At 44.0% G+C, this 22,729-nt stretch overlaps 2 protein-coding genes across 4 annotated transcripts; one reads left to right on the top strand and one right to left on the bottom strand.

The window, feature by feature from the left end:
• Positions 1-92: 92 nt before the first annotated feature.
• On the bottom strand, positions 93-8,246 carry CIAPIN1 (cytokine induced apoptosis inhibitor 1). Of its 3 annotated transcripts, none has more exons than XM_035117853.2 (9): positions 8,091-8,246; positions 6,341-6,516; positions 5,601-5,753; positions 4,540-4,616; positions 3,897-4,059; positions 3,075-3,148; positions 2,730-2,845; positions 1,654-1,723; positions 93-773 (listed from the first exon to the last, which is right to left on the bottom strand). In XM_035117853.2, exons 2-9 carry the CDS (start codon positions 6,495-6,497, stop codon positions 663-665), a joined length of 921 nt encoding a protein of 306 aa, XP_034973744.2. In that variant the 5' UTR covers positions 6,498-6,516; positions 8,091-8,246; the 3' UTR covers positions 93-662. The 3 variants fall into 3 exon arrangements, with proteins under 3 accessions (XP_034973744.2, XP_034973747.2, XP_034973745.2); XM_035117856.2 differs by having other exon boundaries at positions 8,079-8,217; XM_035117854.2 differs by lacking the exon at positions 8,091-8,246 and adding an exon at positions 7,230-7,758.
• Positions 8,247-8,783: 537 nt separating this feature from the next.
• COQ9 (coenzyme Q9) lies at positions 8,784-22,213 on the top strand. Its single transcript, XM_035117852.2, has 9 exons — positions 8,784-8,896; positions 10,824-10,995; positions 11,467-11,602; positions 12,312-12,454; positions 12,665-12,749; positions 14,396-14,500; positions 16,970-17,125; positions 20,294-20,347; positions 21,556-22,213. The coding sequence occupies exons 1-9, from the start codon at positions 8,836-8,838 to the stop codon at positions 21,589-21,591; spliced, it is 948 nt and encodes a 315-aa protein (XP_034973743.1). The 5' UTR covers positions 8,784-8,835; the 3' UTR covers positions 21,592-22,213.
• The last annotated feature ends 516 nt before the right edge of the window (positions 22,214-22,729 follow it).

The following is a 22,729-nucleotide window of genomic DNA, read 5'->3' as shown; positions in this document are numbered from 1 at the left end:
AGGTAGCATCTCCCTCTCCTTAACTGAGCCTCTAACACCCATAATAGAGAAGTTTTCTTGATATACCAGAAGAATTGAAGAAATGAGATAGCTAGTTTCACAGGTTTAATTTCAGAACCTCATACATTTCAGTTGCACAAAAACCTGGAACACATAACTGTGCAACTGGGATTTCACAATCAATCCCTCTCCTCCCATCCCCAAAATGTAATTTGTGGTGCTGCATTTGGCCACAAAAAATATACTGAAAAGGATTCTTGGTAAGACAAGCCACCACTTGAAGCTGCTTCAGAATTCCCAGGATGTGATGACAATTGCCAGTATAGCCATTTTGTCTAGAGAGCATGTTAGGATAGCCAGTGCCTCGACGTTAAATCATACTTTTTTTTTTTAATCCCGATGTCCACTAATCTATGTTCATGAACAGGACACCAAGGAACAAGTAATAGGTCAGCTAGTCAGAGACGAGCCTAGAATGCAAGTCCTTCCCTTTAGCTTACAGCAGCCCATCTGCTTGTCTTCCTTGACCCCAATAAAGTCTTTCCCCCTTTATTAGAGACCTTCCCAGAGTGAGAGTTATGGCAGCAAAACAATGCACAGCCTAAAAAGGCAAAGAACAGCTGTGTGCGTGCCCCACAAGGAGGCTTGATTCTGTCCCTCTCTTAGGCATCATGGAGGTTATTCTCATTCAGGAGGATCTTCTCACCAGGTTTGAAGGCTGGCAAGCCACGGTAAGGGCAGCTGGAACAGCGGAATGCATCCCCCAGGTAACACTGCAGGGAGAAGAGAGGCCAAGTCAGTGCACAGCTAAAGGGGAACGATTCACAGTTCCTGTTCATTTTCCAAGTGGGAAGGGGCTTGCATTAAATATGACTTCAAAGTTTGTCTCAAGGGATGAGGGAAGAATTGGCCTTAATGAGACAAAGTCAGTCAGTATTGAGGCTCAATGCACCACATTTCTCCCCACCCCCAAGTGGAAAAAATATTTTAGTGGCTGCATATAATCCTCCAGGATAATTCTCATTCCAACTCAACCATAGCAGTTTGTCTGCCACTGGCTGAGTTATCGTAGTAGAACAGTTGAACCAATTTGAACCAGAGGCTATTTAGGGAAGAGTCCACACGGCTTGGGGAACAAGCAAGATAGGAGTTACATTTTTACACTCATCTTGCACAATGCTTCTTCACGTGACAAATTAATTCTATGGCTTTCTCTTCTGTGTTGGAAACTGGATATACTCTGCACCTATGGTGAATACACTGTTAACTAATTTGCCATGTATGCAAGCTATCTGAAATCACCGTGCTTTGCTCTGCATTTGCAAGTGGCGGAAAGCACATGTGGGTGCTCCGGAGTGTAGCTGATCTCTGCTGAATGCGGGTCTCGAATACAGCAGCAATCAGCTGACTTGCAGTGGCTTCAAGCCCTGCTAGGATCAGCTACAGTCTGGAGTTGGCAGTCAGGGAATCTAGCCAATCCAAGCTGACCATGCTGACTGTCAAGTGACTGGGAGGAGGGCAGCCTGCCAGGATGAAAAGGGGCTGCCATGATGGGGAACCAAAGGATCCAGCACAGCAGAGTGAAAAGGTTCCCCACCTCCGACCGAGATATAAATCCAGTGTTTGGATTAGCAAGTAAATGTACATCCTTACGTTGCCACATGCGGATTTGGGCTGTATGTTGTTCTTCTTCTGCTCCAGCTCTTCAGCAAGACCACAGGTACTGCAGAAGGGAGAGGCTTTATAAATCTACATATAAATTATTTATTTAACAAAGAAATCATTATATAACAGTTTGCAAGCAGGCAGTGGGTGGCTTATTCTTTCTTAGAGAGTCTGTATAGCTCTCAAGACATGCTAGTTCTTACTTCTCTCCAATCTGATCACAGCAGTGCTGTGCAGCAGAGAGTATCTCGACTGCTACAAACAGGACAGAACACTGAGAAATGAAAATTCCAAGATCTTCCCTATTATTTAGGGACCTCCGGGCATAGGGCTGTATATAAATGTCAATAAAATAAATTTAGTTGCAGAATTCCAGCTCCTGGCCTCTGGCCTAGGTTTCAAACTTAGGAGAAACTACATTTCCAACGAACTGACCTTATGCACCATTGTTTGGAAGTAATGGTTTCCATGTGGACTCATTTCCAAGTTGCTGTACATAAGCTTGCAGTTCACTCTCTTGATTTCTTACCTGGATTTCTTACCCCAAGGCTATATTTTGCTGATTCCCCCCCCCCCCATAAAGTTTAGAAAGTCTGTAAACCTAAATAAATAAATAAAACATCCCTACTAGTTAATACAAAGCAAATCTTATAAAAACAAAACAAAAATAAAGAACATCTAAACCTGAAAAAACCCACATGCAATTCGAGCAGCTTGTTTGCAGCATCACAAACATTTGTTCATGCCACAAAAAAGTCACTTCTCTTGAGAGAATCAAATTCATCTTAGGACCAGAATGTCCATGTACAGTTGTACCTCGGTTTTCGAACATCTCAGAAGTCAAATGTTTCGGTTTTCGAATGCCAAAAACTCAGAAGCAAATGTTTCGGTTTTCGAACAAGCCTCGGAAGTTGAACATGCTATGCGGCTTCTGCTGTCTGAACAATCCGGAGGCATAGCTGTCGGCCATTAAGGTTTGGGTATTTGAACGTTTTGAAACTCAAATGGTCTTCCAGAACAGATTACGTTCGAAAACCGAGGTACCACTGCATTTCAGTACTCACCAGTTCTTACACGCTTTTTTCTTTCCAGAGTCCTTACAGGAAGGGGCTTTAAGGGAAGCTGGATCTGGTTTTTTCAAATCCTCAGGGTCCAAAAGCTCGTCTGAATCCAGAAGATCCTGGAAAGAAGAAGACGACCATGATCCATATGAAACTAAGATGTTTCCCTCTCCATTAAGACAGTCCCCGTTTTGGGAGGTTTGTTCCAGGTGTGCTTCTGCACAGTCCTTGAGATATCTCAGAACAAAACAGCAGAAATAATGTGGCACTGACATAGCCGCCAGAACACAGAGAAATGTATAAAATAAGGGCATTCCTTTGCTTGCATTAGGTGATTTTCATACTCACTGCATCCTCATCGTCCATATCATTGGCAGAAAGAGTCCAGAGCTTTGCAGCCATGGGATCCACAGCCGGCTTTTCTAAGGAGAATAGAATAAGGAATTCTAGAGAACAGAACAACAGTGGGGTCATAGCACATCTTTTGTCTAATCCATTCTTGGGACCTTTTAGCTCAAACTTTGTTAGAGTGCACCTCAGCATATTTTCAGATCTAACTATGGAAAATCTATTACAATGCATCCAACATAAGGTCTGCTCCCAATAAAGATATAAAAATCTTTATGTGGCCCTCTAACGTGGTGGCATGACAATGAAAACACATTAAACTGTACTCTGAAGCACATCTCTGTGAAGTTCCGTGAGATGTCATCATAAAATAGGGCTGCCACATCTGAGATATTGTACTTTCTGCTTTGATTTTCTTGCAGATCCTCTTGCAGAGAAAGGGGGTGCTCAACATAAAGGCCCGTTTTTCCCTTAATTGCTCCCCACTGAACAAATGATGGGCAAGAGACCTAGAAGGCTGGCTGAAATTAAGCCCACAAACCACTCTGGCCAATGGAATGTAGATTTCCACACCCTGATATAAAGCAATGTGAACATGCTCATCATTATTTTAGCAATTTGCTTTTGAGGCTGAAATGAAGGCTACCAACAGACACTACGCTTATAAGCTAGAGGGTAAAGAGCATTGCTTTCAAAGACCATGTGTCAGGAAGCACCTTGGTTATTATATTGACTTCTAAAGAACAGAGTGAATTCACATTCTATGGACAAGTGAATGTATTTCCAAAGATTATGCTGTGAAGAGGAGAGATCCCTGTTCACCTCTCTCTTTCTTGACAAAAGAAATTTTGAGTTGACTTGAAGATCCCACTTCAAAGTTGGGTTTCTTGCCTTCCATCTGAACAGAATAAATTTCATTGCACTGGAAACCCAGACGTTCCTGAAGAGATTGGATTTGTTCAGAGGTTAAGGGCTCTTTCTGTAACTAAAAAACAAGACAAAGCAAAGTATTAGCCTGGTGTCAAATCCATCCCAGAGTACCCAGAAGAAATGGCACATTACCACCATGATACCCACACAATATGCTTTCCCTTTGCAGAAACCTCATCCAAAGGAACCCAATGGTAGCATTCAACTAAGTCCTTCTCAAGTGTAGATCCACTGAAATTAATGACCCTTAGTTAGTCATGTCCATTGACTTTACTATGCATATACTCTGAGTAGGACTAGCAGTGAATGCCACCCAAAGCAAACATTTTCAAGGCTACTTTTGCTTGCTCCCTAGGGAAACCCAAAGCTTTGTTGTCTCCAAATATATTGTGCATTGTTAAGTGTTCTGGAATAAATGATCATAGAATCATAAAATCATAGAGTTGGAAGAGACCACAAGGGTCATCCAGTCCAACCCCCCCGCCAAGCAGGAAAGTCTCAAGATCTATAGAAGTCTAAATATCCACATACGTACCTCCTTTATTTCCACCAGCCCTGAGAGTGTCAAAGCTGCAGGTAGCTTGGGGATTGTCTTGAGCCCATTGTTGTTACCTGGGAGGTGTAGGACAAGGAGGAAACAGCATCCATAATCAACTAGGTGCAGTGCTCAAAGTATGACTGTCCCACAGAAGAGAGTCACACAAGCCTCATTCTTTGCATTTCCCGAATCACTTCAGGAACTGCCAGACATCCATTCAATTAATTAGGAAATATAGTGGGCTCCGGCCCTCACTAATATAAATGGGCTATTTCTAGCAAGTTCCCAGTAACAAAATCCCTAAAGCCCTCTAGCTGATCTTAATTAGCATAAGAAAGTGATTATTGGGTCAATCACTGAATCAACTTGTTTAAATACCTTGTTCTCTTGCACCACAAGCAGGAATATTGGCCCTGTCTTGAACATGGTATAACTTAACTCAAGAACGCACAACTTCCAGCAGTGATACACTGCTTCCAGCAGAACACTGATACCCAGTTACGTTCAGTTACAGATGCTGTATCAACATCTGGTTAAATGAACTCTGCCGTGACCATTTGACATGCTCAGTGTAGACAAGCTCTAAGCTATGGCAGCTTAAATTCAATGAAGCCCCGGGCAAAACTAACCGGGAAACTCAGGAATCAAGAGGATAAGGACTTTTAAAAAGAATGGGAAAAATTAATAATTTACCTAAGAGAACATTGTAAGCAAATTAAAATGTTAGCTGGACTTTAAGATAATCACTTGTAAAGCAAGGAGGTTTATGCATAACTTATAGTAATGAAAAATATGGAGAATATATTATGTAGTTTGGTAAATAATTGTTACGGTATTAGGACCCATGTAAGGGAAGGGGGGGAAGTAATCTCATGGATTGATATACTGTATAAAGAATTTTGTTATTACTATGTATTCACAAAACCAATAAAAAGCATTTTAAAAAGTTAAAAGAAAAAAACACAAATAAAAATAAAAATAAACTCAACGGAGCCCCATCAGTCAAATTAATGTTTGACACCCATGATCCAGAGGTAAGAGAAAAGGTACCCCCTTACCTGTTTCTGTCGTCACTACTTCCTTCAGAAGGACACGGCCCCCTGGCTTGACTATTCGAGCTATTTCAGCCAATACTTCTGCACTATGCACAGTCAAGCTGCCAGGTAACAGGCCTGACAGAACTACATCAAAACTGGATTCCTTATGGGATGCTGAAGAGTTAAAAGAAGAGCACACATTATCCTTCTACATACATACTCATGACGTCATAACTGATGGGGTTTTACACCATGACGTCAGCAGTATTTTTTCAAAGCCATTTTAAGTGGTGGTAATCTTGGAAAACTATTACAGTTAGTCACTCAACAGAACTTCTAGATTTCTTGAGATTGCTACTCACAATGTGTTATTCTGGCCGTTTCCTTGCCTCTGCATCCTGCAGTCAGAATCAGGCCACTTAGGCAATTCACACATGGTATGGTAAAAACCCAGGTACACTAAGAAAAGGATAACATCCTTTTCATGGCCACAAATTCTACCCATGTTGTACAGAATGTCATTGCTGTGTGTCACAAGCAGCCTGACAGACAGGCAAAGAGACAGCAGTCACTGCCCCATCCCTGTTTGGCAGCTTCGCCATGACACCAGAGGCAGCAAGGGCTTTTCTCAGGCTGTTGGTGAGCTTAGTGCTGTTTCCTTCTCTACAAACAACACTCTATGATGTCCAACATGTATTAGTTCAGTGCTACGATGAGACCTTAAAACCAAACACAGCAATGAATACTTTTTCAACACTTACATTGGAGCAGCTGGTTGATATTTTCTACAGATACATGACCCTCAACTCCAACAGCAGCTTGGATGTTCTGCACAAAACTTTGCAGCGCTTCAGCAGGAGAGTGCATATCCCAAATCACTGCCACTTGCTGGCCCATGGAGATCCCATGAGCCGCCATGTCTGAAACAATGCAGAACCTGAAAGAAAGAAAGAAAACAACTGTTGACAAAGTGCAATACATTAAGCGTCGAAGAACAGAGACTTAAATCAACAGGAATTTCCGGAGATTTCCTGGTTGTTAATATTAGCAGTATTGCTCTAAAGAGAACGTGTCAGCCATTTTCCCCAAACGTTATGATTCCTTACAAAAGATGGTTTCAGTTTAAGGGACTTTACTTTTATTTTCAGTTACAGCACTGTTACCAAGATTCTAGAGAACACAGGGGTCGAACATTTCTTCATTCTTATCTAATTTGCACACATTTGAACCACGGATCTGTAGAAGGCACTACTCTCCCCCAAATGGTACAGATAAGAGTTTCAAAACACTCAACACTACAGATAAGCAGACCTTAAGTAACCAATGAAAATGGAGTAATAAGAAGTCTAGAATCAGTGGGTAGCAAGTAGTGAGACTATGTCTGCACATCAACTGATCAGGGTATTCCATTTCCACCAAGGTTCTCCCCTTTTGCTGAAAGTAATTGGGCCTGGTAAAGAGTTCAATCATACACATCTCTTTAAAGATCCATCTCAAGACCTTTTGCTCACTTTCTGCACCTTCAGCTGTGGCCAGTTTCAAACGAAGCATCCTTACTACACGGAAACTGAGCTACTCAACTTGAAAAACAAGAGTCTTTTATGCAAACCGAGAGGATGATGCCTTTTTCCTCCCTCAGCTATCACCTACCCTGTGCTGCTGCAGAAAGACCACCTTTCTGAGGTTTCTCTACTGCCTCTGCTGAAAGACCAGCAACTTTGGGTTCCATTTCTTCAAATGACTGCATTCCAGCTGGCCATAGCAAGAACTTTGTAACCTGACTCCTGAACTTGAGTATGCTTTGGGCTAAGCAAGCAACAATTATTATGGTGAGGAAGGCTGCAATTAAATTCAATGACTAGGTAGGAGGGAAAAAAAGATATAATCCCAAGAAGAAACTGAAGGAAGCTCTCTGATGAACTAAAGAGGATGGGGATATATGAAGTTACTTAGTGAGGAGGTGGCAGCAACAACTGAAGAGCAGCACAGCTGATACTGTAAAAGTACTGGAGTAGTCCGCCAACTTGGCCCCTTCCAGGCATGTGGGACTATAACACCCATCAGCAGGAGTCCAAAACACCTGGAGGGGGCCAGCTTGGCAAAGGCTGGACTAAAAGCTGAATGACCCAAGTTCATATCCTGACCCTGCCACAGGCTCAAGGGGTGACCTTGGCACGGCCACAGTCTCTCAGCCTGGCCCGAGAGAACCATGTACATGCCACCTCGAGCTCCTTCAAGGCTTCTCTTTCCTCCTCCACCACCAAACAGGGAAGGGCCGGAATGACGTCACGAGCCGCCCAGGTGCCGGGGAGATGGGCGGCCTCGGGGCAATTCGCGCGTGTGTCTCTGTGGGCCGGGGGGGGGGCACGACGACCCCCGCCTTCCGTTAGACAAAGGTCTAAAGGCGACCCAAGGGCAGCGAGGAAGACCCTCGCCCATTTCAAGCGCAGGAGGTGGAAGAGAACGTGCCCAGGCTGCCCCTCCCCGCCCGCGTCTCACCACGTCACGTACCGCCTTTCCCGCTTTCCTTCCCGGAGCCGCGAGCTCAGCAGCAGCGGCCGCCTCTCCTTTTCAGCCGCTCGGGACGGACCTTTCCCGACTCGTCACGAGCTCTCAGCTAGGCCCGCCCCGCCACCGCTGCCCTTTTCAAAGATAGCGGCGAGCAATTAAAAAGCGGCTCCTGAAATCCCGTTGCCCGTTCCAAAGATGGCAGCCAAGGGGCGGACATTTGTGAAACATAGAGATAGAAGGGGGGCGGGGAATGGAAGAGGAACACAAGTCTAAATTTCCCCAAAGCCGCCATTGTCCATGATTCTCCGAGTCATGAGTCATGGGGTGATTTTTTTAAATAGCCCCTGGCCGCTGATGGGGCTGGGTGATCTGGGAGCTGGAATCCCACAACTATCTGGGTAACAGGTACCTTCTTGCGTTCTAAGGGAGCACACTATTTCTAGCCATATTTATTTGCTTCATAAATTTATACGCCGCTTGCTTGTAAAAATAAAAAGCCTCTCAAAACGATTATTTGTGATGCAATGCCGCTATAGCTTGCAGTGTGAGTTGCAGCAGAAAGCCAGTAAAGCCCGGAAGTGTGGATTATGAAGACAACTCTATTCTATAGCTCAAGCTTCTCTTCGAAGCCTGCCAGCAGGGGCGGTTCCTCCCACTGCCTGTTTGCCCTCTCCAAAGATGGCGGCTGCCCCTTCGAGCTTCCCGCTCCGAGGCGCTTCTTATTGCTCCCTCGCCCACTGTAAAGATGGCGGCGGCCGCGGCGAGTCTGAGACGAGCGGGTTGGGGGCTGCTGCGCTGCCAGGCGGGTGAGGAGCAGCTCGGGCAGCGGGTGAAGGCGGGAAAGGGAGGGGGCCGCCTGCCGACCCCCCACTCCCTCCGCGCCCGGGAAACGGGGCCTGCGGCCGGGGCCTGAGCGGGGTTTGTGGGCGGGGAAAGGTGAGGCGAAGGGCAAGTGGCACCCAAGGGCGCCCCTTAACTCGCCTTGAGGGGCCGGGGAGGCGATTAATTGCGGCTCATTTGCGCAATTCATGCAATCATTATACGCTGTTGTGTTAAATAACGCTCAGGAAAGGGAAAGAGCCACCGGGATTTCTGAACCCTCCGAAACTCAACCCTTGTCAGGCTGGTGTTTGTTGCTCATATATTTATTATTATTATTATTATTATTCATGTACAATCAAAATTATAAATCATTTATTTATTTGCTTTCAGCCTCTTTACACCTGGTTTGAACGCTAAGCCATAGCTAAACTTGGGCCATATAAAATATTATTATTGTTACCACTATTATTTTTTTCATTTATTCATATTTTTTTGTTGCAATTACATCCCACCTCCCCTCCCCCTAAAGGAGCGTAAGGTGGCATGCATGGTTTTCTTTCCCTCCTCATTAAAACCCCACAACAACCTTGGGAGGTAGCTTAGGCTGAGAGGCAGTGACTGGTCCCCAAGATCACCCAGTGGGCTTCATAGCTGAGTGGGGATTTGAACACAGCTCTAGTCTAACACTAGAGGGACCCAGGTGGCGCTGTGGTTAAACCACAAAGCCTAGGGCTTGCTGATCAGAAGGTCGGCGGTTCGAATCCCTGTGATGGGGTGAGCTCCCGTTGCTTGGTCCCAGCTCCTGCCAACCTAGCAGTTCGAAAGCACGTCAAAATGCAAGTACCAGTAGATAAATAGGAACCGCTACAGCGGGAAGGTAAACGGTGTTTCCATGTGCTGCTCTGGTTTGCCAGAAGCGGCTTTGTCATGCTGGCCACATGACCTGGAAGCTATACGCCGGCTCCCTCGGCCAATAATGCGAGATGAGCGCGCAACCCCAGAGTCGGTCACGACTGGACCTAATGGTCAGGGGTCCCTTTACCTTTACCTTTTACCTAGTCTAACACACCCCTTCATCAAGGTGTGCAGAATGCAGTCCCCCAGTTTACTTCAGCCATTCCTCACACGCCTCTTGAATTTGGAGGAAGGGTAAGGTTTTGACTTCCTGGGCAAGTTTAGTTCTGAGTTTCTAAAGGGTTTATGATGCAAATACCACCTTTAATTTGATTACTTGGAGTATGGCTTCAGATGAATATTTGTGTCTACATATCCAAATGTCTACTGATCTGTTCACCAAGGAGCTGGAGCTTACACTGAAGGAGTTTGATGGACATGCCAACAAAGCTAACCAACCAAACAAGTTTCTTGCATACTCACAATCAAGTGATTATTTGTTTATCTCAGAATTTTGTAGTTTGAGTGGCCTAAAGCAGTTCAGCACTTTCACTTGTTCAATTTCACTGAACAGAAATATGTCCTTCTGCAATAATAAAAGAAAAAGCATATTTGCCTGGACTGACAAACATATAGATAATTGCCAGTGTAATCTGGGTATGGGGCAATTCTTGGCTAAGATTCCGCTTGCATTGGCAAACTTCTTTTGGCATGTTAGGAAAGAGGCTTTCAAAGGTAATACTTGTTCAGTGATGGATTGTACGAGCAGAACCCAGCCCTTTTGAGAAGACTAGAGCATATACAGGCTTAGTCTAGGCCCAAATCTCTGCTCATCCTTGCAAATTTAGAAGGTAGCCTTGAATAAGCCATTCTCTTTTGGTAACAGGCATTCCTATCTCATTGGCTTGTCTCGTTGGGTTGCTTTGATTCTAAATTCTTATAACTGTACTTCAAAAATGAAGTTGATGTAGTTAATAAAGACGATAGTTTGTCCAACTGAACTGGTTTCTGTTTCAGTCTTCAGACGCCAGCTATACCCAGTGCAACGTGCCATTCAGGCTGCAGCTGTACTGCGGAGAGCGTCAGATGAGCAGAAACAACAGCCCCCGCAGTCTTCCACCCAGCAGCATTTGGAGTCAGAGCCAGTGGGGGAGCAGCATGATCAAGAGCATCCACACTTACGCCCCAGGTAACCTGCATGCTCCCACCACCACTTAAAGCTCTGAGAGATCTCATTTCCCACAAACTCACAACCAGTTCTGGCATAATGCTTTGTATTGCAAGCAGGATGTGATATTTCTGCATCCCTGGGGAGGCATGTTCCTGTGAGTTCTTTTGAAGCTGGCATCTCCTTCCTATGCCTGTAATCCCAGGATGACGTGAGCAGCATTGCAGTGTGTCTTCTCTTACTGCCCCCACAAAATCCATACTGATCTTGTGATGAGCAGATCCCTGGATTTCTCAGAGGAGGTAATGATGCCCTTGTAAATGTTAACAGACTAACATTGTGTACACTGAGCAAGCAAAAATTTGAGCACAGGAAACTGGGCAGCTTTTAAATTGGCAGGAATTATGAAGGCAATGGAAAAGCGATATGGGAGACCAAAATGGCAGACTCCTTGGTATTTGAGGGTGCGACTTTGTATTTTTATTCCCCTAGTTACACGGATCAAGGAGGTGAAGAATCAGAGGGCTATGAAAGTGAGGAACAGCTGCAGCATCAAATCCTGACAGCAGCTCTGGAGTTTGTCCCCACTCATGGCTGGACAGCAGATGCTATTGCAGAGGGAGCCAAGGTAGCTATCAAGAGGACTGATGTGCCAGGAGGTGCAGGGAGCATATGCATGAGGTGCTGAACACAGCAATGCTAACCGTGTCTACTCAGAAGTAAATTCTGTTGAATTCAGTGGGGCTTACTCTCAAGTAAGAAGAGTTAGAGTTGCAGCCTCAGTCAGTTTTTAACTGTTGTGGTGGTCCCAGAACAATTCTTATTTTATGTGGGCACTGAGAGGTTTGCGACAAAGAACTTAAAACTTTGCAGAGCTATAACTCCCAGAGTTGCCTGGTGGGGAGCCATTGCAATTAACCCATTTTAAAGTTTGTTGGCCACAATGGGTCTTTACCCACAAAGCACATGCAAGACATGACGTAAGTCTTGCCTTGAGGGCTCCTACATTGTAGGAATCTATGTTTCTACTTTCTGCAGATGGAAAACAGTAATTTGGAGGATGTTTTTGGATGATATCATTGCAATGCAGACTTGCAGAGGGATTAGCTGTAGGGTCTTTATAAACCTACAGTGTAGAGCAGAGCTGCCTGAGTTTTAACAGCAGCATGAAAGCTACTCTGCACATGAGAAAGGGCCATAATGTAGAACACAGTGTTGCCCACAGCATTGTTGCTTTGCTTGGAATGCTTGTACCAAACAGGCTGTAGAACAGTATTGCCTGCTTTCTGGCTCCTGGGTGATTTACCTGTTCAACTTGTTTCCCTTCTTCCTTTTAGTCACTGGGTCTCTCTGTTGCTGCAGCAGGGCTCTTTCACAATGATGGTAGCGAACTGATCCTGCACTTTGTAGCCCAGTGTAACTCCAAGCTGACTGAACTTTTAGAAGAGCAACACAAACTGGTGCAGCTCGGTCAAGCAGAGTGAGTACTGGTCACTACAGCTGTGGGAGGTTATTGTGCCACCATTTCAGGCAGAAACACAACAGGTGACAATTGTATGTTGACACAGAAAGCCTAACCGTGGAATCTGGTCACAAGGAGGGCACTTGTGAGGTAGTTTCCCTAATGCATCTTCCTACCGATTTTTGATTAAAGAATAAAATCACAATAAATGCTCTTTTCCTTTTAAAGGAAGAAGAAGACAGACCAGTTTCTAAAGGATGCTTTGGAGACCAGGCTGAGAATGTTGATTCCATATATTGAAAAATGGCCCCAGGTACAAACCTAACATTATTTTTGAAAACATGGGATATCCCAGAGTGTTATCTATGTTCATTGCTTTGTATAGCAGAATTGGAATATTTCTTATAATTCCCTGGGAAGCCAGGTGGTTGAAGTTAAAGTAGAGATTTCCACATATTAGGGAGGTATTGGAAGAGTGGAGGGGTAAGAATGTGTCTTCCCCCCTTCCCCCTTCCTGAACAGCTGTCCTTCTCCCCCTTGAGGTATGAGTAGCACTACTAGGCTGCTATTCTAGGATGGATGGAACCTTGAATGGAAACACTTGTTATGGAGGGCAGAAATATGCTACAACATTGAGTTGCAGATCACCCTTGCTGTTGTCGTTGTCACCCCAAATTCCTTAAAGGACGAGTGATTGGTTATTTAATTTATGTACCACTTAATATATTTTAAAAAATTCTAAGTGGTGTACAGAAAACTGAAGCGACAACTTAAACAAAATACTTCAAAAAATACAGTTACATATAAAAATGTTACATTAATACAGTACAAAGGTTCTAATACATAAAAAATCAGTATCAATTCATTTCCCTTCTGACACACTCTCCCCTCTCAGCCTCCAGGTTCTCACCCAGGGACCAAACAAACTCAGCTCACCCACAAAAGTCTCACTATGAGAAGAGTTCCTGGAAACAGCAGACATCACCAGGGGTGACCAAACTTTTTTCAAAGAGGGCCAGATTTGATTAAATGAACATGTGTGAGGGCCGACTGCTGAGCTTTTTTTAGGATTTTACCCCAGAACATATACTACCACGGGGGCCGGATTAAATCGACCGGCGGGCCAGATTTATGGGTGGGTCCAAGGTGGATGATACTTCCTCAGGCTGCCCATAGCTATGTCCCGTTCAGCTCCACTCTCCATACCCAGTTCCAGGTACAGCAGGTTTATTGAGCTTTCCAGGGGGTCCAAAGGATAGGAAGAGGGCCCCCTCCACTCAATGGCTCTTTCTTCATCCTCTGTCCTCATCTCCTTTCCCAGCTGCTTATACCTCTCTCTGTTTATCCAGTCAGCAGTGCTGTCATGTTGATTAGGGTGAGAGATGGTAACCTGACCAGAGTGCGGGGTGGGAAGCAATTCCTTTCACTTTTTTTCAGATCCTAAGGGCCTTTAGTAGCAGTCATCATCTTGGAATCACAAAATATCAAGCATATCCAGAATTTATTTTTCCTATTCAAGTATGATAGGAAATTCAAGCTTGAGTTAGATTGGCCCTGGTATCAAAGTTTGAACTGGATTTCTCTGTGAATTGCTTTAGGGGTCTGGTGGCTGCCATTGCTAGGTTCTTATGGTAATAAAAATTATTACCAATGTTTTCTGTCCCATAAGATGGGCACAGGCAGTGGAGTTGAAGCTATCATGTATGCAGAAATGGCAAGGAATCAATACTGGGAAGACTTGTATAGCAGGGATAGCCAACATGGTGCTGAACTACAGCTCCCCTCACCCCTGACCATTGGCTATGCTATCTGGGGTTGATTAGACGTCTAAAAACATGATGTTGGATTACTCCTGCTGCAGATGAAAACAAGGTGTTTAGAAAAGAGGGAAGGAAAGTCTGTGGGTGAAGAGTGCTTCTCCTTGCCTCATTAATTTATCTGGCTTTTCCTCCTCCCTAGGCTATTAGTGTGCTGTTGCTGCCACACAATATCCCAGCCAGCCTAAACCTCCTGACGAGCATGGTGGATGACATGTGGCACTATGCAGGAGACCAGTCCACCGATGTAAGTCTGAGCATGACACAGCATGACACAGATAGGACTTTGGGGAGAAACAGGAAAGCTTGAAATGTTCTGCCTTGCATGATAAATATATTCTGGGCTGTGCTTGGGAAAATTACGCAGTTCAAACACTTGCGGTGCTAAAAAGCTTTCACGATTTTGGTTTCCAAAGAGCTTCGGAGGATACAACTCTTTAAGTGCCATGGGTCCAAAAAGCCCTGTAGGTAGGATCAGAACCGTTGTAACACAGGGCCCCCCATACTCATCCCATTGAGCTGATCTAGGATGATACCATGGTCAATGGTATCAAAAGCTGCAGCAAGATTTAGAAGGAGCAAAGTTGCACTCCCTTTGCTCTGTTCTCGATAAAGATCATCTATCAGTGTGACTAAGGCCAGTTGAGTCCCATGACCAGACCTGAACCCAGATTGAAACAGGGCTAGATAATCCATACAAGCCAAGAGTGCCTGCAGCTGCCCTGCCATGACTCTCCACTACCTTCCTTAAAAGCGGGTATTTCTTACTGGTTGGTAGTTAGCTCAGACTAAACCAGCAGGTCGAGAGCTGGCTTCTTTAAAAGTGGTAGCACTGCTGCCTGTTTCATAGTGGTGGGGACTACCCCTTCACACAGTGACTCATTAATCACACCCAGCTAATCAGATCTCCTCTGCTAGTTTTAATAAAGCAACAAGGGCAGGGCTCAAGAGGCCATGCGTTGGGCATAGAGTTGCAAGCACTTTGTACATATCGTCAGCCTGCATAAGCTAAAATAAATATGTAGCTCATCCAAGTGTGTCTGGGCAGGTAAGGATAATGGATGACTGGGCTCTCACTAGCCCTCTGCTTAGTGGTGTGCCCAGTCATGCTGTTAGCAAATTAAAACAAAAAACAGATTTAAGTTACAATGTTTATACGTATATCACTTTTCTTGAAGACACCTAAGGTGAGAAAATAAAGCCTTATAAAAACTATTAAAAGAAACATAATAATGCAAGCTAAAATGACCAAATCAAAGCAGACAGCACTTTTAGAACTGGATATATTTGAAACTGGCAGAATATTAGCTGACTGTACTGTGTAAGGTTTTTTAATTATAAAATTGTTTTCCTTTTATAGAAAGAAACAAAGTGGAATGTATTTATTTAAGTGACAAACAGAGAGAGTTGAACTGGCCATTTGCCACAGTTTTGCTTTTCAGTATCCCACCTGCAACCGGGACAACAGAAAGTGATGGATGTTCTTTGAAAACTCGTAAGCAGCTCCCTAAAAATACCCAGGGCTTATGAGAGCCATCAACTTTCTGGCAGGAAATAATAGCAAAGTAAATTATATCTTAATTAAAGCAATTAATGAATTACTTGACCTATTGCGTTTACATAAGTAAGGCGTAGGAAAAGCTTAGTAGGTCTTGTTAATGAATGACTTTAATAAACTTGTGTGAGGATAAAATAGCAGCCACTGCGGTGACAAATAAGTAGCACACAAACAAATTAAAGGAATAAACCAGAAAGCCAAATAAAAGACAGTGCTCACACCAGGAAACTAAGGTTCTTTTTGGAGTATGCAAATTGTGGATGAAATTGTATTCAGCCTTACAAATACTGCTTAATTTTCTTCCCTCCCCCCTCCCCCTGAGCTTTCTTGGAAACTGGGAAAGTGCCTTTGTGTTGCTGGCAGGACTTCATTGCAACTATTGTGTATGGCACCAGATATGTTCATTAGGCAGTGGCAAAAGAATCCAATTTTCCACTTTGGTTAACAACAGTTCAAGAAGTGATAAAAAGAAATAGGAGAATGTTATTTGTTATAATGGATTTTGAGTGACATGTTTTTTGAAGTTTCGACAGGCTGAATGAGATAGTAATTGGTTCTCAGCTGTGGTGTGCCTAACATAGTTTTATGTAACCTGTGAACTGATAAATACCCCAAACAGATGCTGGTTCAATAATAACCTCCACTTTGCTGATCTGGAGGATCCTGACTGTCCTTTTTGTGTTTTTTGTGTTAATCCCTGGTTTACATGCTTGATAGACTGATGCTGGAATGATTTATTGGGCAAAATTTCTATTCTACTAGAAGGTATGTGCTGAATTATTTTCAGAGGGTTGCTTAATTGTTCAAGTGAAATCCTGAGTAAGTACCATCAAGTTCAATGCAATATGCTTCCATATAAATGGATATAGGATTGTAGTCCGTGTATGTTGCAATAAAAAGACAGGATACTGTGACACCTTCCCAACAGAACTCATTGCAGAATCCAGCAATTCTTGGTGAATAATTTGGGTTCACTTGTCACAGAAATCTAGGTTTAAAAATAATAATGCAGGGTTTAAGTGCTTTGTCTACTGGTCATGGATGGGATAGTTTCATATTGGTATAGTTTCATACCTGTAAGAAATTAAGACTTCACAGGCCTTGTCACTCAGGTACAGGTACTCATGTAACTTTGTCTCTTGGTTTCTACCCTTACAGATAAACTGGTACACTCGTCGAGCAGTGCTTGCTGGCGTTTACAACACTACAGAGCTAGTGATGATTCAGGACTCCTCTCCTGACTTTGAGGAGACTTGGTCCTTCCTACAAAACAGAATAGCTGATGCCATGAACATGGGACACACAGCTAAGCAGGTGATGCCTTAATATCCATTTATACACAACACAGTCTTCTGTGGCACATGTGAACTGTAGCTTTGGTCATATTTTCATATGTGTGCATTTAAACCCCAGAAGTAACTTCACCTGACTGTTAAAGCCAGCCTTCCCCAACCTGCTGTCCTCCATATATTTTGGACTACAATGCTCATCAGCCCCAGCCAGCTTGGTCATATAATGCTGGAGCTGATGGGAGTTGTAATCCATAACTTCTGTAGGGCACCAGGTTGGGAAAGGCCAGTTTAAGCCATAGGTGGGAAACCTTCATGGGGTTAAGGACTCATTTGCTTGGGGGGAAAGTGGGGAGGACAAGAGTCAGAAGTGGACTAATGGAAGGCACCTTTCTTTTGCCTCTGCCCCATTCATAAACATCTGTTCATGCATCTTCCCCATTTGCAAAGATACAACTATTCACACATCCATCCATTCACATACCTCTAAACATTTATGATGCACATATTTTGCAGATAATTAGGATTTGGGTTCATAATATATTTTTAATTGATTGTTACATTTATGAATGCTAAATTGTATTCTTAGTCTAATTTAGGAGATTTAATGCTTTAGCTGCTGTCACACAGTGTTATGAGTGTTCCCATTTTCCCCGACCACTGGTCCTGTTAGCTAGGGATCATGGGAGTTGTAGGCCAAAACATCTGGAGTGCCACAGTTTAGGGATGCCTGGTGTAGAGCTACTGGGAATTCTAGAAGCAAGCTTTCATTGTTTCAGATTTGGGGAGATTCGTGTGGGGAAGAGAACTGTGCCTTTTATAGCCCCAAACAAATTTGTTGGCTATTGTCTTACTCCTCTCTGCCAGTGCACCAATCTAGCCTCCATAATCCTCAATCTAGCCTGGGTGTTCTACAAGAACATGCACACAGTCCTGAGGTCCTAATGCAGGTTTTATTCAATACTTTGGGTAGACCCATTGAAATTAATGGAAGTGACTTACTAGAGTCCATTAATTTCAGCTCTGAGTAAAACATAGGTGGATACAATCATTCATGTATATAAACTCATGGTGGCAGCTAAAGTGGATGGGCCAAAGCCTACCTGAAGTTTCTCTCTCATTTTCCTCTCCACAATCCATCCGAAAGAGGAGACTGCTGGAGACAGGCAGGCACTTCTCATCAGATGGCACTTATGAGAATTCCCTGTGCACCTATCTGCCTGCCTCCAGCTCTCTCTGCCTTCTCTTTCCATCTTCCTAATTTTTTCTCATGGCTGCAGTTTGATCATGGTGAGAGCAAGAGAGATGGAGGAAAGAGACAGTGGTAGGCATGCAGGTGAGGTCAGAGGCATGGCAACAGAGTGCTGTAGCTAGAGTGCCTTTTTGGAAAGATGTTCCAGTCTAGTCATTGTGCTCAGGTGTCTCATTTTGTTGGTGTGCCTGCCTGCCAGCCTGCCTGCAGTGCTCTTGTCCTGTCTATCTGGTTCACCTTGTGGCTGTGACTAGATTGCAGCAAGGGGAATGTGAGAGACTTAAAGTGAGAAGAGAGACACTGGAGTCTGGGATGCACAGATGAAGCAGCTCTGGCAGACCAAGCTCAGTCCACCAGTTTCCCATCCCTTAGTTAGGGAACCATTATCCTGTTTGCTGAGGGTGCATTTCCTCAGGGCTAGTTTGTCAGGGGCCAGAGCCAAAGTGGGTGGAATTTGCAGCACCACAGGATTTAATAGGTCTCCCCCTCTCTCCTCCATCTCTCTCTGTTTCAGCTTTCTTCTGTTTCCCACCCCTTCCATTAGCGCAGGTTGGAACTAATTGTTTGTCACGGTCTTCTTCTCCCTCACCCTTTTCATTGCTCTTTCTATTTTAGCTCTGTCCCATTTATGGTATTTTCCCCAGGCTCTCTCTCTCTCTCTCTCTCTCTCTCTCTCCCCACCTGACATATATACAGTAATACCTCGGGTTACGAACGCGATCTGTTCCGGATCGCAGTTCGTAACCCGAATAGTTCGCAAACCGAGCGCGATGGGCGCCGCCATTTTGCGCATGCGCGGCGAAAACACTTCTGGGTTTGCGCAGTTCGTAACCCGAACTGTTCGCAAACCGAGGTGGTCGTAACCCGAGGTACGACTGTATAGGGAAGTGAGACCCAGAAGGATGGCACAGAGAACAAGAGTAGACCTGCAGTGTTTGGAGGGTCACATGTAATTAAGCAGCCGCCAAGTCATAGGTCCCCCTTTGGCTGAGCTGAAACCTGCTTTGCCTTGCCAATTAGGAGTGCATTTTAAGTCTCCTTAATGTGCATTGGCAGCCAGTCTCTACCTACGTGCACCTGACATTGCATAGGATATCAGATGTGAGGGGGCATGTGGGTGTAGTTTGGGGGGAAATGGCCAAAGATTCTACACCCCACATTAAAAACATGCAGCATTTTGCTGACCCAAGTCAGGACCTTTTTTCAGACAGGTACACAGATTGCCAGGCAAAGTCTAGCACTACTCCCATCGGTGCAACATATGAAAAGGGCTCTCGTGGCACATACTAGGTTCCTGCCCACGTGCTGTGGTGATAGCACTGGAAAGAACCATTATATTATCACCCACATTGTTGCAGTTAATCCATCTGTGCAGCTTCTCATAACTTTACAATGCTTCACTCTCATACAGGCCCTGGCAGAGAATGTAAGTTAATTATTTACATTAAGGAGAAGAAGTGGCACTCAATGCAATACACTTTATTGGTCTCTGAATTAATTTGGACTAGTTTGCTTAGAAAATCTTCCTGGAGATTTCTAAGCAAGTCTTTTGTTAGTGCTGGAGCTGCTGCTGTGATGTTAATTGATTGTGTTTGTTCCAATTGTGCCTGGTGTTTGCTGTATACGTGCAGGTCTTTGGATCCCGCTGAGATCCTAAGATTGCATGTCACTGTAGTGCCTTTTCAGGTTCCTACAGATACTTCCGGCCAAATAGCATGTACTTGCTGTCAGCTCTATCACTGTAGAATAACTCTTAGGAAGCAGCCTTATGCCGAGTCAGACAGGACTCTTTCTCAGTCCTGTCAGAAACTGAACATGGCTCACTCTACATGCAAAGCAGATGCTCTGCCACTGAGCTACAGCCTCTCCATATTGGGCTGGTCCACCAATGCAAAACCAGCACAAAGCAGAAGATTTCAGTGCCTGTGTTTTGTTTCCTAGGTGCAGGCAACAGGAGAAGCCCTTGTCCAGGGACTGATGGGTGCTGCTGTCACTGTAAGTAATGCCAGACACAGGATTTCCTCAGGTTGTTGCATACCAAACAGCTCCCCCCCCCCCCGGAAATTATGGATGCAATACTGGATGTGGAGGAATGCAAAGGGAAATGGGTGCTTGTATGATTTTTTTTTTTTAAAGAAGAGGATCTGCGAGGTAGTCTTACTTGCAGAATTTCCCAGATTAATATGTATGGATGCATTTGCGCACAATGTCTTTCATTACTCAAGAATCCTTCAAACAGCAGAGGTATATAAAGCCAGCTTGGGATCAAATTACTTGCAGGATCGCCTTACTCATATATGCCTACTCAGCTGCTTCAATCTGCAGGACTGGAGCCGTTACAGAGGCCACATAATACTTGAGCTGCATTTGTAAGAAATTGGTTTTTTAGTGTGGCAGCACCTAAACTTTGGAATTCCCTGCCTATTTGTATTAGGCAGGCACCTTCCCTATATCCTTCAGTGCCTGCGTAAAACATGTTTGTTTAGGTAAGCCTGTTCACTCAGCCAAGTAGAATACCAACACGTATTTTTTATTTTTTGCTGCAGTTGATTTTAATTATATTTTAAATAACTGTTTTTTACAAATAATTTCAGTGTTTTATTTTATATACTGTTAAACCGCTTAGGTGTTGTTGTTTTTTACAAATCCAGCAGCATATACATTTTGTTTAATGAATCCAAAATAAAATGTTAAATTCCTTAGTTAGTGAGCAACCACAAGAAGTGTAGGAATTCTCTCTATAATCTGTTGCTGCCCGATGCCCGCCCTTGGAAGCTGTTGCTTTCAAATTTTTATCTTCACAGTCCACTTTCCTGCCAAGCAACCTGTGAGTGTTATGCAGGGTTCTGGTGTATGTTTGGGGGCAACATGTTCAGGTCCTCCAGAGTACTGACCAGGCCTGTTAGGGCCTCACTTTCCATCCTGTGAGTGGGAACATGCCCTGAAACACATGGTGCATGTTTCAGAGAAATGTTGTTCAGGGGTGAGGGCAAGCGTTTTTTTCAGAAAAAGGTTGCTCACCCTATTGATCTTATTCTCATTGAGGGACTGCTTCCCTGTAACACCATTTGAAAACTGCAGCTTGCTAGAGTTACCTTTCCCAGTCATAAGGAGCAGTGGCATATTCCCATGCTGCCTCTTTGCAGCAAGTAATTTTCTTATTGGCTTTATATTTAATGACATATTATTTGTGAACCAAACAGATAAGGAATCTCACAGGACTGAACCAACGCCGATAAGATGGAAGAGTTGTGAGAGGGAGTTCCAAGACCCAAAAAAGAAGAGGAATCCCCTCGCAAGAAGTTTAAACTGTTTCCACGTATTTTTCTAGTACTATTAAAACACACATTAAAGGTTGTCAGCCTAGCGTGAGAACCTTTCTTCCTGGGCTGTGTAAATGTCACAACCTGGTTTTCTGGTGATGATGCCACTCCTGATGCTTGACCCAGTCAGCAAAAACTCGCAATTCGGGTCCATTTTTAGAAGATTATGTGAATGAAGTTTGGTAACCAAAAGTGTCTTGCTTTCATTCTCCCCCTCATTTGCCATCTACGTATCTGACTCAGAGGTTGCTGCATCACTGGGAGACATGGACAGCATTGTGCCAAATTGTGTGGTTCTGCTCCAACTCTCAATACACTTCTGCTCAGGAAGGATCACATCATCACTGTAGGCTTCTCTTGATGTTTTGTCACTGCTTTCAGTTCTCTTCCAGGACTATTTGCATGAAAGCTGATGGCAATTGTAGCTTGAAAGCCCAGCTATCGAATAGCCATCAGAGTTCTATTGCAAATGTATTATTTTCTTTCTTCCTGGACACGGACATGTCTGTAAATTAATAATAATAAAAATTCAAACTGCCTTCTGGTGTGACAGTTTGCAGCTTCTTAATTCTGAGATTCATTCAGTCTTTTGGCATAAATAGTATCTGAGATTTCAGAAAGTCCACAGTAATGGTACAACAAAAGCAAGTTTTGCTATTTTGGGAAGGACTGGTGCATGCACACACATTTTCATGCCCTGCGTGAGTGAACGAGCTGTCAGAATGTTGCCTCAAGTCACTTTGAACATCAAGGGAGGCAATTCAGCTGCCGGTTATGTTAATCTAGTTGTGTTGGACTCACGGCTTAATATTGCTTGAGTCAGTTCTTTTCTTTTTCTACTCCGTCATAAAGCTCATTGGGTGGCCTTTGGCCAGTCACTGTTGCTTGGCCTAGCCTACCTCACAGGGTTGTTATGGGGGATTTTATGGGGATGTGGGGGTAACATTCCCACTTTGAGCTCCTTGGAGGAAGGATGGGATATACACCTGATCAATAAAATAAAACCCCAAGAGTCCTAGAGAGCTCACAGGCCTCTTCAAGTTAAAAAAACCTT

The sequence above is a fragment of the Zootoca vivipara genome, chromosome 6, assembly GCF_963506605.1.
Source record: "Zootoca vivipara chromosome 6, rZooViv1.1, whole genome shotgun sequence".
NCBI lineage: Eukaryota > Metazoa > Chordata > Lepidosauria > Squamata > Lacertidae > Zootoca > Zootoca vivipara.
The sequence above is the reverse complement of the archived record's forward strand: the minus strand, read 5'-3'. Positions and strand labels throughout refer to the sequence as shown.

Excerpts from the sequence above, each read along its gene's own strand:
- CIAPIN1 (XM_035117853.2), bottom strand. The coding sequence starts at position 6,497 with ATGGCGGCTCATGGGATCTCCATGGGCCAGCAAGTGGCAGTGATTTGG. Across the intron at positions 2,846-3,074 it reads ATATGGACGATGAGGATGCA|GATCTTCTGGATTCAGACGA; the intron begins GTGAGTATGAAA and ends TCTTCTTTCCAG. Across the intron at positions 774-1,653 it reads CCAAATCCGCATGTGGCAAC|TGTTACCTGGGGGATGCATT; the intron begins GTAAGGATGTAC and ends TTCTCCCTGCAG.
- COQ9 (XM_035117852.2), top strand. The coding sequence starts at position 8,836 with ATGGCGGCGGCCGCGGCGAGTCTGAGACGAGCGGGTTGGGGGCTGCTG. Across the intron at positions 8,897-10,823 it reads GCTGCTGCGCTGCCAGGCGG|TCTTCAGACGCCAGCTATAC; the intron begins GTGAGGAGCAGC and ends TTTCTGTTTCAG. Across the intron at positions 10,996-11,466 it reads CATCCACACTTACGCCCCAG|TTACACGGATCAAGGAGGTG; the intron begins GTAACCTGCATG and ends TTATTCCCCTAG.